The 17,194-nt window shown below is 37.2% G+C and overlaps 1 protein-coding gene across 3 annotated transcripts in view; it reads right to left on the bottom strand.

The window, feature by feature from the left end:
- Positions 1 to 17,194, bottom strand: part of CCSER2 (coiled-coil serine rich protein 2) — a 164,908-nt gene that overhangs the window by 53,937 nt on the left and 93,777 nt on the right. For all 3 annotated transcript variants that reach the window (XM_082673855.1, XM_082673856.1, XM_082673857.1), the window contains one exon: positions 8,529 to 8,724. In XM_082673855.1, coding sequence (XP_082529981.1) covers positions 8,529 to 8,724 — 196 coding nt within the window. The remainder of the gene's footprint in view (positions 1 to 8,528; positions 8,725 to 17,194) is intronic.

Below are 17,194 nucleotides of genomic sequence, written 5' to 3'. Positions count from 1 at the left end.
GTAATACAATATGAGAAGTATTATGCTAAAATATTTCAAAAGCCTTGGGTTTAAAATATATTCTGCATTAGTATGCAACCAGGTGACCTTGAGAAACACAATAAATCTGGGAGTCTCAGTTTTCTGACCATTAAAATAGGATCACTGCCATCCTCCCTATCCCACAGTTACTGAGAAAGAAAATAAAGTTCACAAAGGCGCTGTTTAAATTGTGAAGTACCCTTGAGTTGCATTAACAAAAACAAAAAATAGATCAAGACTAAACACAATTGTTTACAATTTTTAAATTTTATTTGTGTGCACTGAGAACTTTGTTCAAGTGAACTCTTAAACACAGAGGCCTATTTAATAAACCATTGTTCTGGGTTTGGCTGAAGGGATGCAAGGCGATGGTGAGGAGAGTGCTAGAGGCTGCCTTCACACTCTCCTCTTCCTGTTGTACCCCAGGGTATCTCCTAGAATGCCACTGTGTGCAGCAGGCCTTGGAGTCCATATAGACTGGGGTAAAAACTCCGGTTTTATCAATAATTAGCTCTCTGAGTCTCAACTTCTTCAACTGTGAGATGAAACCAATATCACCCACTTTTCAAGAACTAGAGATAATATACATTACAGAACCTAGAAGAATGCCCAGTATGAAATGTATGACCACTACATAAAATTTTTACATACAACTCTGTAAGACATACAGGAAAGAGAAGACTTTTTAAAAACTTTAAGCTAAAACCTGGATGTCCTCAACAGCCGCCTAAATATTATGAGTTAAGTCACTCTCTCTGCTATTCATTTTCCACAGATCCCTTCAAGTAATATTTTTAAAATACCAATTTGGCCATGTCACTAATCCCAGCTTATTACTGCCTACAGAATAATGCCCAAGCTCCTTCTGTGGTACACAGACCCTTTACAATCTGCCCTAAGCCTATTTATCATTCCTGCCTCTTCCCTAATACTCTACATTTTAACCATATCCAATTTATAACTAATCTTTAAGTAGGACACATACTTTTTCAATAGCCTTTTATTTTTTCCAAAACAGTAAATATATATTGCAGAAAATCAGGAATTAGAAAATGTAAATTAAAAAAAAGAGATCACATTCTCACCACCCAGGTATCATCACTTACCGCCTTAGTGCATATCCTTCTGGAGATATAAGTATACAGATATACAGAGACAAAGATACATGATCATAATGCACATACTGTTTTATAACCTGCTTTTCTTCAGTCAACAATCTTTCCATTTCAGTAAAATTCCACCTCATCTAATACATAGGCCATAGTCAAATTTCTCCAACTGACCCAAAATGTCCTCTATAGTTATCTGTCCAACCAGTATCCAATTCATAATTTCACATTGCATCTAGCTGTCTCTTAAATTCCTTTTAAGGTAGCACTGTCACCTCCCTGTACTAAATTTTGAGGACACTAATAAGCTGAAGTGACGTCACTAGCTTTCCTACAGAATTTCCAACCATTTGAATTTCTTTGGTTCCTTCCTTCTTTAATCTTCTATCATTTGTTTCTCCTATAAAAAGGAAGCTGTAAATAATGACTTGAGGAATTAAAATTAAATATTTTTGCCTAGAATATATTAAACATAATGCTGTGTATCACATGAGAAGATACACACTATCTGGTTAACGCAACTCAGTAGTGATGGGAAAACTAATCACTGGATTGGGGTGATGGCAATTTGATCTCTCCAATGAACACTTATGTGTTTTTCTCTTGCAACCATAAAGTAAGTTATACAACGTTACTTTGGCACTATATGAATTGTCTGGGAAAGCATCACTCTTTCACCTAATGCTTGTAACAATAATAATCTCCGCATAAATTTCATTTATGGAATTTCATTAGGGTTTGTAAAATGATGTTTCTCTAATTGTATCACACGTTCTACATTCATTTGCTGGCACTCTTCAGCAGAGATGAATTATCTTTCATGAAGGATCTCTTTAGTTACTGAAATATATATCCTACTATAAATGTAGCGTAAGTGCTTAATGATTTCCCATTAATAAACTTCTTTAGAGTAAGAAGTTGTATTAATAGTCACCTCAAAGTGTACCAAGTGAGCCCTGATTTTTCTGGTTTTCTCCTTGTTGAGTATCTTAGTACTTGTGGGTTTTCCCTCAGTCAATGCAGCTCCTAAGAACTTATGCCTTTGCACGTGCCAACTCCACTGATCTCCCCAGAATTCTTCACCTGATACACTCAATTTTCAGGAAGCAAAATATCAATGTCTCTAAAATGGCATACGGTGAATCTCTTCATCTCCATTCCCAGGGCATTTTCTCTATTGCATACTACATAAATATACCTCTGATATAACATTTGGTTGCACATCTTTTTCATTCCCTTCATGTCTCTTTTACAGGTAAGGACAGTATCTTACACCAGTGTTATTCACAGTTTGATTTGCAGAACAGTTCTGGTCCACAAACTGTTTCCTGTCTATGACACAGTAAAAAGCTTGGACCAGAATATAAATCAAGTAGTCAGTAAACATACTGTTTAATTTGGCTCAATTTTTTTCCCTGGTAGCAAGAATTTGTGGAAGAAGGATGAAATGTGTTGATGTCTATTCTGGCAAGAGCTACTTTAACTCTAGTGGACCAGGAACAGAAACTTCATGTACAAGTTACTTTGAATAGCACTGCTAATCATCAATTTACCGTTACTACCAGAAACACAAAAGGAATATAAACAACTGCTGGTAGAGAAAGAAGGCAGTGTAGCAGGAGTGGGGACCATGGGCATGTCAAGATATCCCTTCTAAGGTAAAGTATAAACTGTTGAATCTGGATCTTCTTACAACCAAAAAAAAAGATGTACAATGTCTAGTGGACCTCTTTGGATTTTGAATACAATATATTCTTCATTTGGATGTGTTATTTCAGCTCATTTACCAAGTGACTGGAATAGCTGCTAGTTTTGAGTAGGGCCCAGAAGACTCTGCAACAGGTCCAGGCTGCTGTGCAAGCTGCTCTGCCACTTGGGTCACATGATCCAGCCGATCCCCTGGTATTGAAGTGACAGTGGCAGATATGGATGCTGTTTGGAGACTTTAGCAGGCCTCCACTGGTGACTCTCACTGTAGGCCCTTAGGATTGTGGAGCAAAATCCATCCATCCTCTGCAAATAACTACTCTCCTTTTGAGAAACAGCTCTTGTTCTGCTACTGGATCTCAACAGTGACTAAATGTTTAACCTTGAGCCACCAAGTTACCATGCTACCTGAGCTGCCCATCATGAACTAGTATCATCTGACACACAAAGCCATGAAGTTGCATGTGTACAGCAATATTCCATCATCAAATGGAAGTGGTATATATGTGGATCAGTCCCAAGCAGACCCGGATGATACAAGTAAGTTACATGAAAAAGTGGCCCAAACGCCCATGATCCCTACTCCTGCTACAGCCTTTCTCTCTCAGCCTGTACTATGGCCTCATGGGGAATTCCCTATAACCAGTTGATAGAGGAAGAGAAGACTCAGGTCTGGTTTACAGACAGTTCTGTACAACATGCAGACAACAGCTGAAAGTGGACAGCTAAAACACTACAGTCCCTTTCTGGGACATCCCAGAAAGACAGTGGTAAAGGAAAATCCTCCCAGTGGGCAATTTCAAGCAGTAAATCTAGTTGTTCACTTTGCTTAGAAGGAAAAATGGTACAGTTATATACCAATTCATGGGCTGTGACCAATGGTTTGACAGGTCAGGAGTTGGAAGGAATATAAGTGAAAAATTGGTGACAAGGAAATCTGGGGAAGATATATATGTGGATAGACATCTCTGAATAGGTAAAAAATATGAAGGTATTTGTGTCTCATGTAAATGCTCACCAAAGGGTGACCTCAGTAGAGGAGGATTTTAATAATCAAGTGGATAGGATGACCCACTCTGTGGATACCAGTCAGCCTCTTTCCCAGCCACCCCTATTATCATCCAATAGGCTCATGAACAAAACAGCCACAGTGGCAGGGATGGAGATTATGCATGGACTCAGCAACATGGCCCACCTGGCTACAGTCACTGCTTAGTGCCTTACCTGCCAGCAGCAGATCAACACTGAGCCCCTGATATGGCACCATCCCCTGGATGATCGGCCAGCTATCTGGTAGCAGGTTGATTACACTGGACCACTTCCATTACGGAAGCAGTGTTTTGTCCTTATTGTCCTTACTTTGGATATGATTCACTTCCCACACTCGCAATGCTTCTGCCAAAACTACCATCAATGTGGACTTACAGAATGCCTCCCGAATGTGGGTGGGCCTTATCCAATCTGCTGAGGGACTGAGTAGAAGAAAAGGTGGAGTGAGGGAGAATTCACATTCTCTCCATCTGACTGTCTTTGAGCTGGGACACTGGCTTTTGGATTCTGAACTTACACCATTGACTCTCCTGGTTCTTAGGTCTTCAGAATCAGTCTAGAACTTTATCATCAGTCTCCTGGGTTTCCAGCCTAACAACTACAGATCTTGGGATTTCTCAACCTCTATAATTATGTGGGCCAAATCCTTATAATAAACCTCTTCATATATTACATGTGTGTGTGCATGTAGATAGATGAATACACACACACACACACACACACACACACACACACACACACACACACACACACACACACACACTATTGGTTCTTTTTTCTCTGGAGAACCCAGACTAACACAAAAGCAATTCCTTCAGACTGGTAATAGATACTAAAGGGAACTACAAAATGCAAAGGTGACTTCTACCTCTACTCCAAGCAAAAAAAAAAAAAAATCAGAGGTTTCTTCTCTGTAGAAACTGTAGCAAAACCTAAGAAGGAAAAATCCTCCACTTAGGAAGTACTGAGGGTCCACTGACATCCATCCATCACTGTAAAATGAAGCCAGCCAGTTGACAAGCCCAGCCCATGTATAAAGAGTCCTGAACCAACTTTTCCCCCCTCACTCTTAAATATTAATAAACAAAGAATCATTAGACATCTAAAGAAATATTCCAAAAGAGAAACTAAAATAAACACAAAGAACAAAATGACCATTTAGAAAGAGATAATAATGTAGGGAACCTGAGAAATCTTAACAAAAAAGAACAGAAACAAGCTACTTAATATAGTTTACTGACAAAATAAGAACTGAGATATGAATAAGGAAAGATATACAATAAAGAGTTCTTGGAAACTGGAAATACAATTGCCAAGATAATTCAACAGAAACAGGGAGCTGGAATATGAAGTTGAGGAAATATACCAGAAACATAATCAAACTCAAAGAAAAGGAAAATATGCAAGAAAAAAGACTGAAAATTCGTAAGTTCTAGTTTTGACTACCAAGAATTCCAGAAAGAAACAGAAAACAGGGTAAAGAAAATAATCATAGAAATGACTTAAGAAAATTTCACACTACATGAATCTTCAAAAGCTCACTAATTACCCATACATTAAGTGGAAAACAAACAAAAAAATCCCAGGATATCACTGTGAAACTGCAGAATGCCATAAATAAAAGACTAAAAATCTCCCAGAGAGATTAAAAACAGACAAAACAAAATGTAAAATGGATTAGAATGTAGTAGACTTTTCTCAGTGGCTAAACTGGATCTTAGAAAAGCAATGCCTTCAAATTTCTAAGGAAAAACTCACTTCTATCCCAGCCACACTACTCCATCCCTGCCAAACTATCAGTATCAATTAAATGTGAGAGTAGATAAAAAGAGATTTTCAGTGACACATTAATTTAAAAAAATTTCCCACCCATTTGCCCTCTCTTAGGAAGTAAATTAAGGATATACGCCAGCTAAATAAGGGAGTAAACTAAGAAAAAAGAAGATATGTTATCCAGGAAATAACGGTTGAAATCCCAGAATATGACAAAAGAAGTCCCTGTATGATAGTTCTAAAGAAGCTTCAGATAGTAACCTGTTCAGATTAGAAAAGGCTGACTGAAGTGGGGAGAGGGACAGAAATACTGTTTTTTCATTAAGCCTCTCTATACTATGTGATTTTTTTAAGCCATGTATATGTATTACACTGAAGTTTTTAAAATTTAGTAACATTAAATTTTAATGTTACTAAATTAAAATTTAGTAACATTAAGAGGCAATTGGACTTTCCTGGTGGCGCAGTGGTTGAGAATCCGCCTGCCAATGCAGGGGACACGGGTTCAAGTCCTGGCCCAGGAAGATCCCACATGCCGCGGAGCAACTAAGCCCATGTGCAACAGCTGCTGAGCCTGCGCTATGGAGCCCGTGAGCCACAACTACTGAAGCCCATGCGCCTAGAGCCTGTGCCCCACACCAAAGAGAAGCCACCGCAATGAGAAGCCCACACACCGCCATGAGGAGTAGCCCCCGCTCGCTGCAACTAGAGGAAGCCCGTGCACAGCAACAAAGACCCAATGCAGCCAAAAAATAAAAGAGGCAATTATACAAAATATTGGACTAATTCAGCTTTTAACTTCTATTAGCATTTTGGGAAACTTTAAAGATGTCTTAAAAAGACAGTTTTCTTCTCATAATTTGTTTTCACTGCGTGAACAAAGGATAAAGTCAATCTGATCAATGTGTACTATCTAAAATTTCAGAGGCCATAATGACAGAAAAGAGCCATTAAGATATTCACAGTTTTTCATAAAGTGTCTCAAAGAACAGTCTTCTGTTTTTATGGTACCTATGGTTGGTTACCAATTCACCTATTCTTTCCTGAATTATGCTACTTTACTCATTATTAGAGGTGGCCTGGTCTTAATTAGATGATATTCAATCATGCTTCATGTTTCAGGGCAATACACCCAGACACAAAAGAGGCTATGTGGTAAAGCTAGTACAATGACTAACTCCAAGTAGATATTTAACATATTTTAGCTATTTACCACCTTTTCTACCTTCTCTTTCCTTTGTCTCTGAAGCTCCTGACAGAAAATCTTCTCCCGGAACCAGCAAGAAGAGAAATACTACGAAGAGAATCTATATCCTAGTTACAGTTAAACTAAGTTGTAAGCTTTACGTATGGGTGTTTCAATCACTGAATCTCTTTCTGCCTCAAGAGGAGTACAAGAACCTCAGATCCGAAAAGGATCCTCCACTTTCTTGCTCCCGGCCTTAGCACAGAAAAGTGTCTTTTCAAAAGGTAGTTAAATATCTACCTTTTTGAATGGAGAAGAATAGGGACTTCCTTGGTGGCACAGTGGTTAAAAATCCGCCTGTTGGCGCAGGGGACACGGTTTGATCCCTGATCCAGGAGGATCCCACATACTGTGGAGCAAGTAAGCCCATGCACCACAACTACTGAGCCTGCACTCTAGAGCCTGTAAGCCACAACTGCTGAAGCCCGCACGCCTATAGTCCATGCTGCACAACAAGAGAAGCCACCGCAATGAGGCCCGCACACCGCAACAAAGAGTAACCCCCACTCACTGCAACTAAAGAAAGCCCGCACGCAGCAACAAAGACCCAACACAGCCCAAAATATAAATAAATAACTTTTTTTTAAAAAAAGAATGGAGCAAAAAATAAATAAAGAAATAAAGAATGGAGAATAGTCCAGAGAATCCACAATCGAGCAATATAAAACAATTTACATGACTAACAGGATATTCACACTAATTGTAGTTATTAACAGAGGAGCCACAGTTCACTTCAAATAGCCTTTACTGAGTATCTATCTTGATGGCTGCTAGATGGTTTTGATGGCCGCCAGATGGTTTTGATGGCCACCGGAAATTCTAAGACTTGGTCCCTGATCATAAGAAGTTAGAATATACAATCCTGAGGAAGGTAACTCAGAATGTAAACTGAGAAGAAAATCCAGACTGTTCTTTCTCAACGATAATTTTAAGTTAAACTTGCCCAGTCTACAAAATACAAATATAGATTTAAAACTAAACAAAATATATTCCCAATTTAAAATTAGTATTTTATTCCTTAGCTTTCTGCTTTGCATTGGACTTTGTATGTGCTCTGTTCAAACAAAGAAAGTGCTATTGAATCAGAAGCCAGGTTCTACCATCAGCTCACCATGTGTCTTCAGACAACCATATCATCTAGCTTTTCTCCAAAAAAAAAGAAAAGACTGGGGATGATTAAACTTGAAGGTTTCAAATAAAAGTGAAATTATATGATTATGTACATTGCTATTCCTTATTTCTCACTTAGCTGAAATTATAGTAGCAGCCACTGAGGACTGAACACCTACTATGTTTCAGGTATTAAATCACTCAATTTACAACTACTAACTCTAACTCTCTCAACAAACTTACAATGTAGGTACTATAAAAACGAGGAAACAAGCAGAGAGTTTACCAAATATCACATAGCTCATAAATGCTGGGGACTGTATTGAGACCACCATGCAAAATCACACATTTTTTTCCTCTCAGAGAAGTTCCTATTATGTACTATTTAAACAATTATTTCTCCACAAATCTAAGTAGACATTAGAAATTCAACTATACTTTAAAAAAAAAGTAAAGTCAATCCATTTTGCAATTCAAAATATCAGAGCTGAAAATGTTCACTACATACTAACCTGATGCAGCAGCCGTTTCAGTTTGAGTAACTGAGTTTTTACAGCGGTGCAATCCTGAACCATGTGCCGGAGGGTCATCTCATCCAGTATCACTGTATTTTCTGGTACATCTACAAACATCTTCTGAGCCTGGAAAAAGGGGGTCCCTCCATAGCTTTCAAAATGGCCCAAAGGAGATTCTCTATAGGGAGAGCCTCTGGAAGGGCAGGGGAAGAAGTTGGAGGGAAAAGATATACAATATAATTTCAGAAAGAAATAAAGGTTATAAAATTATTACAGTGATTATTATAAATCATTTATCATTATCACAAAACCTTTGACTTTTACTCACTTCAGATACTGAATTTGTTTCCACTGAAAAGTTCAATCAATCCTAGTTGTCATTAACACAATTATCATCTGCACTCCCTCCTCTTGTGTATTTTACACATTGGTTAAGTAAATCTTATTCCTTAGGAACTAGAGTAGAAACAAAAACCTCTGAGGAAAGGCCTTGCCTGGAAAAAATTATACTTATTTTACTTTTCTGCACTGATAGTCTGATCTTTAGCTTCTAATTTTAATTACCCTCTTAAACTTCACATCTTTTTTAGCTGCATCACTATTCTACCCTCATTAATTCCCAGTTTGGACACACCCCTGGACTCCTATGTCCTCAAAGTGCCAGAAGACAGTTAAGACAGATACACTGTTATTCTTTTGTTTTTACATTGTTGATAAACCATCTTTTCCAATAAAGATTAAACAAGGTTTTATAAAAGTCTTTTACATACCACATATTTCCTAATTTTAAACTGCCTTAAAAAAAATTCTACTCTAAAAAAATTTAAGCTTCCCTTTAGTTTCATGCAATAACATACATGCTGAATAAGAGGGAAAAAAAACAACACAACTAGGGATAATGTGTTTCACGGACGTGAAAAACACAATGTTTTAACCGGAAGTCATAGCTATAGCAATTTAAAAATTACTGCATTCACATTACACATAATTCCAGGTGGTTTTTAAGACAATAACTTGTTATATGTGTGAAATCTCAACATTTAAAGTAATACATTGAAAAAGTATTCTCTCCAATATAACGGCTATATTAACATATTAGGATTAAAGTTAAATTCATGGATGCATTAAATTTCAAAAGTAGAAATACAGTTTCTATTAAATTTTCTAGCTTTTAACAAATATTCCCAAATCTCTAAATTCTCAAATATTCAATATGAGCTTGGTTTTCATAAGATTATTTTTCTCTGAAGCTACTTCTCATACTTGATTTCAGGCCTGATTTTTCTTTTAACCAAAGAAGAGATTTTTAAGAACCTTTAAATTGCTGATCCATAGATAAGAATTAATTGTTTTATTTTTACAGATTCAAAATATAGTTGAATTATTGAATTTCAAGTACTGATCAATTATTAGTAAGAATTTATCATCCATAACTGAATAGAGAAGCTATACACAAAGTGATGAAAAAATTTTTAAATAGTAAGACAAAAAGATAGAACCACCTGGCAAATGAATAGTAGAGACAAGAGTTATGGTTCTGGAGAAAAAGCTGACATAGACATACTTTGGGAAATTTTCTTGGGTAGGAAAGAAGCTGGGATGAACTATAAAGTGTGAGGTTTGAGTTGGACTGAAATGAAAGGTAAAGTTTTCTAGAAAAAGAAAATGAAAATAAATGGCACAAAAGTGCATGTTTTTCAGGGACAAGGAGACTCTTATACATGGCTTATGAGACTACAGACAGCCTGAATACAATTTATTCTTCAACTTCATCCCTCAATATACCTGCCTCCCTCAGACTGACTTCTTAATCCATAGCCAATTTCCTGAGACTGCCAAAGCACACGACAATCGCCCTCATCTCCAAACCCATGTCCTCAACCTCTCTGTACTCTTGGCCAATCTACCCATTCTGCCCTCCACTGCACACTTGATCTGGAGAATGAAAACTCCTCTTCAATTTAAATTAGTTAGCTCTTCCTCAGGGAAAGCTTCCTTAATCCCCTAAAACAGCACTTGGTACTTCCACAGGTGTCCTTATAGAGCCCTCTGCTGGACTCCATCACAGTACTTGCCACAATACATTGCGTTCATTTGCAATCCATGCCGAATGACAAACTCCATGAAGACACAGACTGTGTCTTCTTTTTTCTGTCAGAAACGACTTTTTGTTTGTTTATTTTTGTTGTTGTTTTTATTGAATGAGTAACAAGTATGAATTTTAACCACTAGGTTGGTTTTTCTTTTTAAGCTTCCGTCTCTGAGATTCTAAAATTCTTTAGCTGTGACATGAAAAAGCACTACTTTAAAATTATAATCTGTAAGCAGTCATGTTAAAAAAGTTCCAGATAATAATCAAATTAAGATTACTTTTTATTTTACCAGGTAAGTAAGAGAAAAAGCAGAGAGGAAAGAGACTGAAGAAAACTGGTCTGTAGTCTACAGCATGAGAATCAGGAATACAATAATGGCTTATATTAGGTTTAGGCATAAATATGAACCACATGCAAGAGACTAACGAATTAAAAACATTTCAAAGGAAGTGTCAACAGGCCTTGATCACTAACTGAATATGGGGACAAAGAACTGGCATCTAGAAAAGCCACAATAGTATAAAAGAGACAGCTCTGGCCTAGGATTGAAGTTTATATCTTGGCTGACAGTAACTAGCTATTAAAAATACTTAATATCGGGCTTCCCTGGTGGCGCAGTGGTTGAGAGTCCGCCTGCCGATGCAGGGGACGCGGGTTCGTGCCCTGGTCCGGGAGGATCCCACATGCCGCGGAGAGGCTGGGCCCGTGAGCCATGGCCGCTGAGCCTGCGCGTCTGGAGCCTGTGCTCCGCAACGGGAGAGGCCGCAGCGGTGAGAGGCCCGCGTACCGCAAAAACAAAAACAAAAACAACAACAACAAAAAAAACTTAATATCTTCGGGCCATAGGTTCTTTAGTTCTCAGTGTTGTCCAGTGCCTACCAAATAAAGTTCATATGCCTTAGGCTGCATTTCAAATACCTCCACCATGAGACCCAAAACTAAACTTACATCTTCTCCTAGTCCTGATGCCCCTTAACTAGATAAAACTGTTTTATGACGCTTAACTTCTTTCACAGCATAAGTGAAAGAAATCTGCATAAATATCACCTCTAACTTGATGATAACTTGAAAACAGGGACTTATTCATTTTTATATTATTCAATTAATGCACAGATTATCTGAGCTCAAATCTCAGCTCTGTCACTCACTAGCTATATAACACACAGGGCAAGTCACTTTATCTATGCTTCATTTTCCTGAGCTGTAAAATGGGGATAACAGTATTTATCTCATTAGGTTGGTATAAGGATTAAATGAGGTAATAATATATGTTAGAATGCTTGGAATGGTGCTTGACTTACAAATAATTGTTAAATAAAAACCAATTACTATGTATTATTATTATCAATAATTTCTAACTTCTCTATATTGAAATTTTTTTCTAACATAAATGTCAAAAGAATACTATAATGCCATATACCCCTCGCCTAGATTCAACAATTGATAAATATTGACACAATGCTTTATATCTATGTGTATATTTGTTGCTAAACCATATGACAATAAGCTGGAAATAACATAATATCTCAATGAGGGCCATTTTAAGGTTGCTGGAAAAAATGAATATAATTGAGAAGGCTCAGAGGCAGAAGAAGACAAAAATGAAACAGAAAGCAAATACATAACGGAAGTTATTTTCAGAAAGTAAAAGGACACTGTTAAAACAGGAGAAGAAACAAAATAAGATAATGAAAGATAATGAAGATTTTGAAATTTCACATTCTGAGATGATGCAGTTCACATAGGAAAACCTGAACCTGTGAAACAGAATGAGAGGTAAAAACATGAGACAAAAGAGGAATTACTGGATGGAGGTTCCTTAAAAAATTAAAATAGAACTACCATATGACCCAGAAATCCCACTACTGGGCATATACCCTGAGAAAACCATAATTCAAAAAGAGTCATGTACCACAATGTTCACTGCAGCACTATTTACAATAGCCAGGACAGGGAAGCAACCTAAGTGTCCATCGACAGATGAATAGATAAAGATGTGGCACATATATACAATGGAATATTACTCAGCCATAAAAAGAAATGAAATTTGAGTTATTTGTAGTGAGGTGGATGGACCTAGAGTCTGTCATACAGAGTGAAGTAAGTAAGAAAGAGAAAAACAAATAGCGTATGCTAACACATATATATGGAATCTTAAAAAAAAAAAAAAAAGGTTCTGAAGAACCTGGGGGCAGGACAGGAATAAAGATGCAGCCATAGAGAATGGACTTGAGGACACGGGGAGGGGGAAGGGTAAGCTGGGACAAAGTGAGAGAGTGGCATGGACTTACATATTCTACCAAATATAAAACAGATAGCTAGTGGGAAGCAGCCGCATAGCACAGGGAGATCAGCTCAGTGCTTTGTGACCACCTAGAGGGGTGGGACAGGGAGGGTGGGAGGGAGACACAAGAGGGAGGGGATATGGGGATATATGTATATGTATAGCTGATTCACTCTGTTATAAAGCAGAAACAAACACACCACTGTAAAGCAATTATACTCCAATAAAGATGTTAAAAAAAAAAAGGAATTACTGGAAAAATACCTCATGTTAGGTTAACAGTCATAAATTTATAGTTTTGTACAAATTTTAACAATGATGGACTTCTAGTAGGGAAATTAGATCATGAAAGCAACAAAAGACTCCAAGCTGCTTTGGGCAAAACACTGGAAGGCTGGCAGTGTGTTTGCAAAGGCAGAACCTATGTGGCCAATCATAGGCCAAGACGGCTAGTGGATATGAAGAATTGAACCAATACAGGTATGGATGAAGGCAAAAATTATTTCAGTGGTTACAGAAGCATAAGAATGAAATGCCCACTATCATTAACATTATTTAACATTGTTCTATTAAGTACAGCCAATAAAGTCAACAAGAAAAACAACACGATCAGAATACTATAAAAAGGAATTTTTAAGAAATAAGTTTTAAAACCAATTCAAACTTAATCCATATACAGTAGCAGCACCTGATATTCAACCCACACACCTAATAATCACATTGCTACATAATCACTTATTGCAGTTTTAAAGTAATCTCCCCAAATTATATGGCTCTATCCATATATTTATATTCTTCACCACTACTATCAGAGCTTCTTGATTACTAAGATGTGTGATTTTTGTGCAAATCTTAAGATTTGTGATTCATAGGTTAGACTGGTGAATGGAGATTGTGTGTGTGTGTGTGTGTGTGTGTGTGTGTGTAATGAGAGAGAGAGAGACAGAGAGAGATTGAGATTTTTCTTCCTTATTTATTTCCTAATCTGAGTCACAGTTTGACTTCACAAAACCTTTGTTTCTTTTCTCATCATTAATAAAAATTGTATATTAAAAGTTAAACATATGTATTTTTACCTTCTTGGTTACATTTTTTAATGCTAGATTCAACATAATCTCAATTAAAATCCCAGCAAGTTATTTTGTGGGTAGCAACAAAATGATTCTAAAGTTTATATGAAAAGGCAAAAGACCCAGAATAACCAATACAACACTGAAGAAGAAAGTCAGAATACTGACACTATCTGACTTACAGATTTACTCCATCAAGTGACAGTAATCAAGACTGTGGTACAAAAAAACAGATCAGTGGAACAGAATAGAGGGTCCAAAATACACCCATACATATGTATGGTAAAGGAGCAATGGCAATTCAAAGGAGAGAGGACAGACTTTTCCATAAATAGTACTAGAACAATTAGACATTCACACCTTCCACAAAAATTAACTGAACATGGATCAAAGACCTAAATGTAAAACGTAAAACTACAAAATAACAACGAATAAAATCCAGGTGACCTTGGCAATAAGTTTTTAGACATGACACAAAAAGTACAATACATGAAAGTAAAGATTGACTAGCTGTACTGCATAAAATTAAAAACGTCTGCTCTGTGAAAAACATCATTAGGAGAATGAAAAGGCAAACCACAGGCTGGAGAAAATATTTGTAAAATATGTATCTGATAAAGGACTGGTATCTAAAATATATAAAGAACTCTTAAAATTCAATAAGAAAACAGATAACCCAATTTAAAAATAAGCAAAAGATCTAAACAGACATGTCACTAAGAAGATACACAGATGGCAAGTAAGTATAAGAAAAAATGCTCAACATCATATGATTAGAGAATTGCAAATTAAAACAACAATGAGATGTCACTACACACCTATTAGAACAGTTAAAATCCACAACACAACACCAAATGCTGACAAGGATGTGTATCAACAGGAGCTCTCACTCATTGCTGGAGGAAATGCAAAATGTACAGCCACGGCAGTTTCTTACCAAACTAAACATACCCTTACTATATGACCCTGCAATCGTGCTTCTTGGTATTTACCAAAATGAGTTGAAAACTTACCCACATAAATGTTTAGAGAAGTTTTATTCATAATTGCTATATCTGGAAGTAATCAAGAAGTCCTTCAGTAGGTGAATGGATAAACAAACTATAGTTCATCCATACAATGGACTTTTATTTAGTAAAAAGAAATCACTGTTCTTTAGTGATATAAAGCCATGGAAAGACACAGAGGAACCTTAAACACGTATGGCTAAAAACAGCCAATCTGAAAAGGCTACATTCTGTTTCCAACTATATGGCATTCTGTTTAAAAGGCAAAGCTATGGAGACAGTAAAAAGATCAGTGTTTGTCAGGAGTGTTGCCAGGGGGTAACGATAGGGAGGAGAAGAAAGGGATGAATAGATGGAGGATGTGGGGTTTCAAGGGCAGTAGAATTATTCTGTATGATACAGTAATGGTAGATATACATCATCATGCATTTGTCAAAGTCCATAGAATGTACACACAACTTATTGGTTCAAGGCATTTAAAATGAAACCTAATATAAACTATGAATTTTAGTTAATAATAATGTATCAACATTGACTCATTAATTGTAACAAATATTCTACACTAATGCAAGATGTTAGTAATAGAGAAACTGTGCATAAGTGGTGAAGGAATATATGAGAACTCCCTGTACTTTCTGCTCAAAATTTCTGTAAACCTAAAACTGCTCTAAAAAATAAGGCAATTTAAAAAAAAATCCATGACAAAAGGAAAAGAAGGAAGTACTTACAGAATGGCAGAATAAAAGATCTCAAAAATCCACTCCTCCATAAAAGCTCTGAGAATACTGGCAAATTTGTCAAAACTTTTTCAGAGCTCTGGAATCGCTTGCAACAACTGAAGAGCACTTACTGAAAAAAACTACCTGAATCTCATGAGAAGAACAAACTCTGTGACATTTTAATTTATTCTATTTCCCTGCCTATCTTCCTAGCTCTGTGTTGGCTTGCAAAACAAAAGCTTTACAAGTACAATGGCTGTGAAATTCAGCAATCTCTAGGGGCTGGGATAGGAGGTAAACTGGGATTGGAACTCTCCAAAAAGCACCATTTCTAGAGAATTGTTACTATTTGACCTAAATGGCACCTCCCTAGAAAAGGCCCATTCTCAGCAGTTGTTTTATTTGGCCTCATTCAGGGCTCCCTCAGGGGGAACAGCCTTATCTCTAGTACATTTGTTTTAAAAAAACAAACAAAAAAAAATCAGTGGCAATTGTTTTAAACCTCAGCTGCCTAAGATGGCAATACCACTTGAACAAACAAGAAGGTGACCAAAAAACTTAAAAGGAAAACCTGAGGAATGAGATGTACACAGGAGTCTTTGGAAAGCTCCAACATATTCCTGGGCATAGAGAAAGCCATGGAAATACCTGAGTTCTTAATCCTTCACCTTTTGCTAACCTTGAGCCTCTGAGCAAGCAGGAAATGAAGGCCAAGAAAGTGCTGCAATCTGCTTATCAGGTTGCTGAAGGCACCCCTGAACACACACACACACACAGAGCCCCCTGGCAAAAGGCTGCGAAACTTACTGGTGTAAGGCATTTAAGGAAATCGCTTTCTAATCATTAGCTCAACAAACTCCAAAATATGATATATCATAACCAAAAGAGACACATCATAGTTAAACTGTCAAAAGCCAAAGAAAAAGTGAATCCTGACACAGCAAGAAAAAAGTGATTTATGGAATTCCCTGGTGGCACAGTGGTTGAGAATCTGCCTGCCAATGCAGGGGACACGGGTTCAAGCCCTGGTCTGGGGGATCCCACATGTCATGGAGTAACTGGCCCCATGAGCCACAATTGCTGAGCCTGCGCATCTGGAGCCTGTGCTCCGCAACAAGAGAGGCCGCGATAGTGAGAGGCCCGCGCACCGTGATGAGGAGTGGCCCCTACTTGCTGCAACTAGAAAAAGCCCTCGCAGAGAAACGAAGAGCCAACACAGACATAAATAAATAAATAAATAAATAAATAAATATTTTTTTTTTAAAAAGGCAAAATTCCTTAAAAAAAAAAGAAAAAAATGATTTATTATGTAGAAGACATGCTCAATAAGATTACAAGCTGATTTTTCATCAGAAAACATAGGGATCAAAAACGTTAAAAGAGGGGGGAATCGGGAAGATGGTGGAAGAGTAAGACGCGGGAGATCACCTTCCCCCCACAGATACACCAGAAATACATCTACACGTGGAACAATTCCTACAGAACACCTA

Source organism: Grampus griseus (genome assembly GCF_964374135.1).
Source record: "Grampus griseus genome assembly, chromosome: 16".
Lineage (NCBI taxonomy): Eukaryota > Metazoa > Chordata > Mammalia > Artiodactyla > Delphinidae > Grampus > Grampus griseus.
The sequence above is the reverse complement of the archived record's forward strand: the minus strand, read 5'-3'. Positions and strand labels throughout refer to the sequence as shown.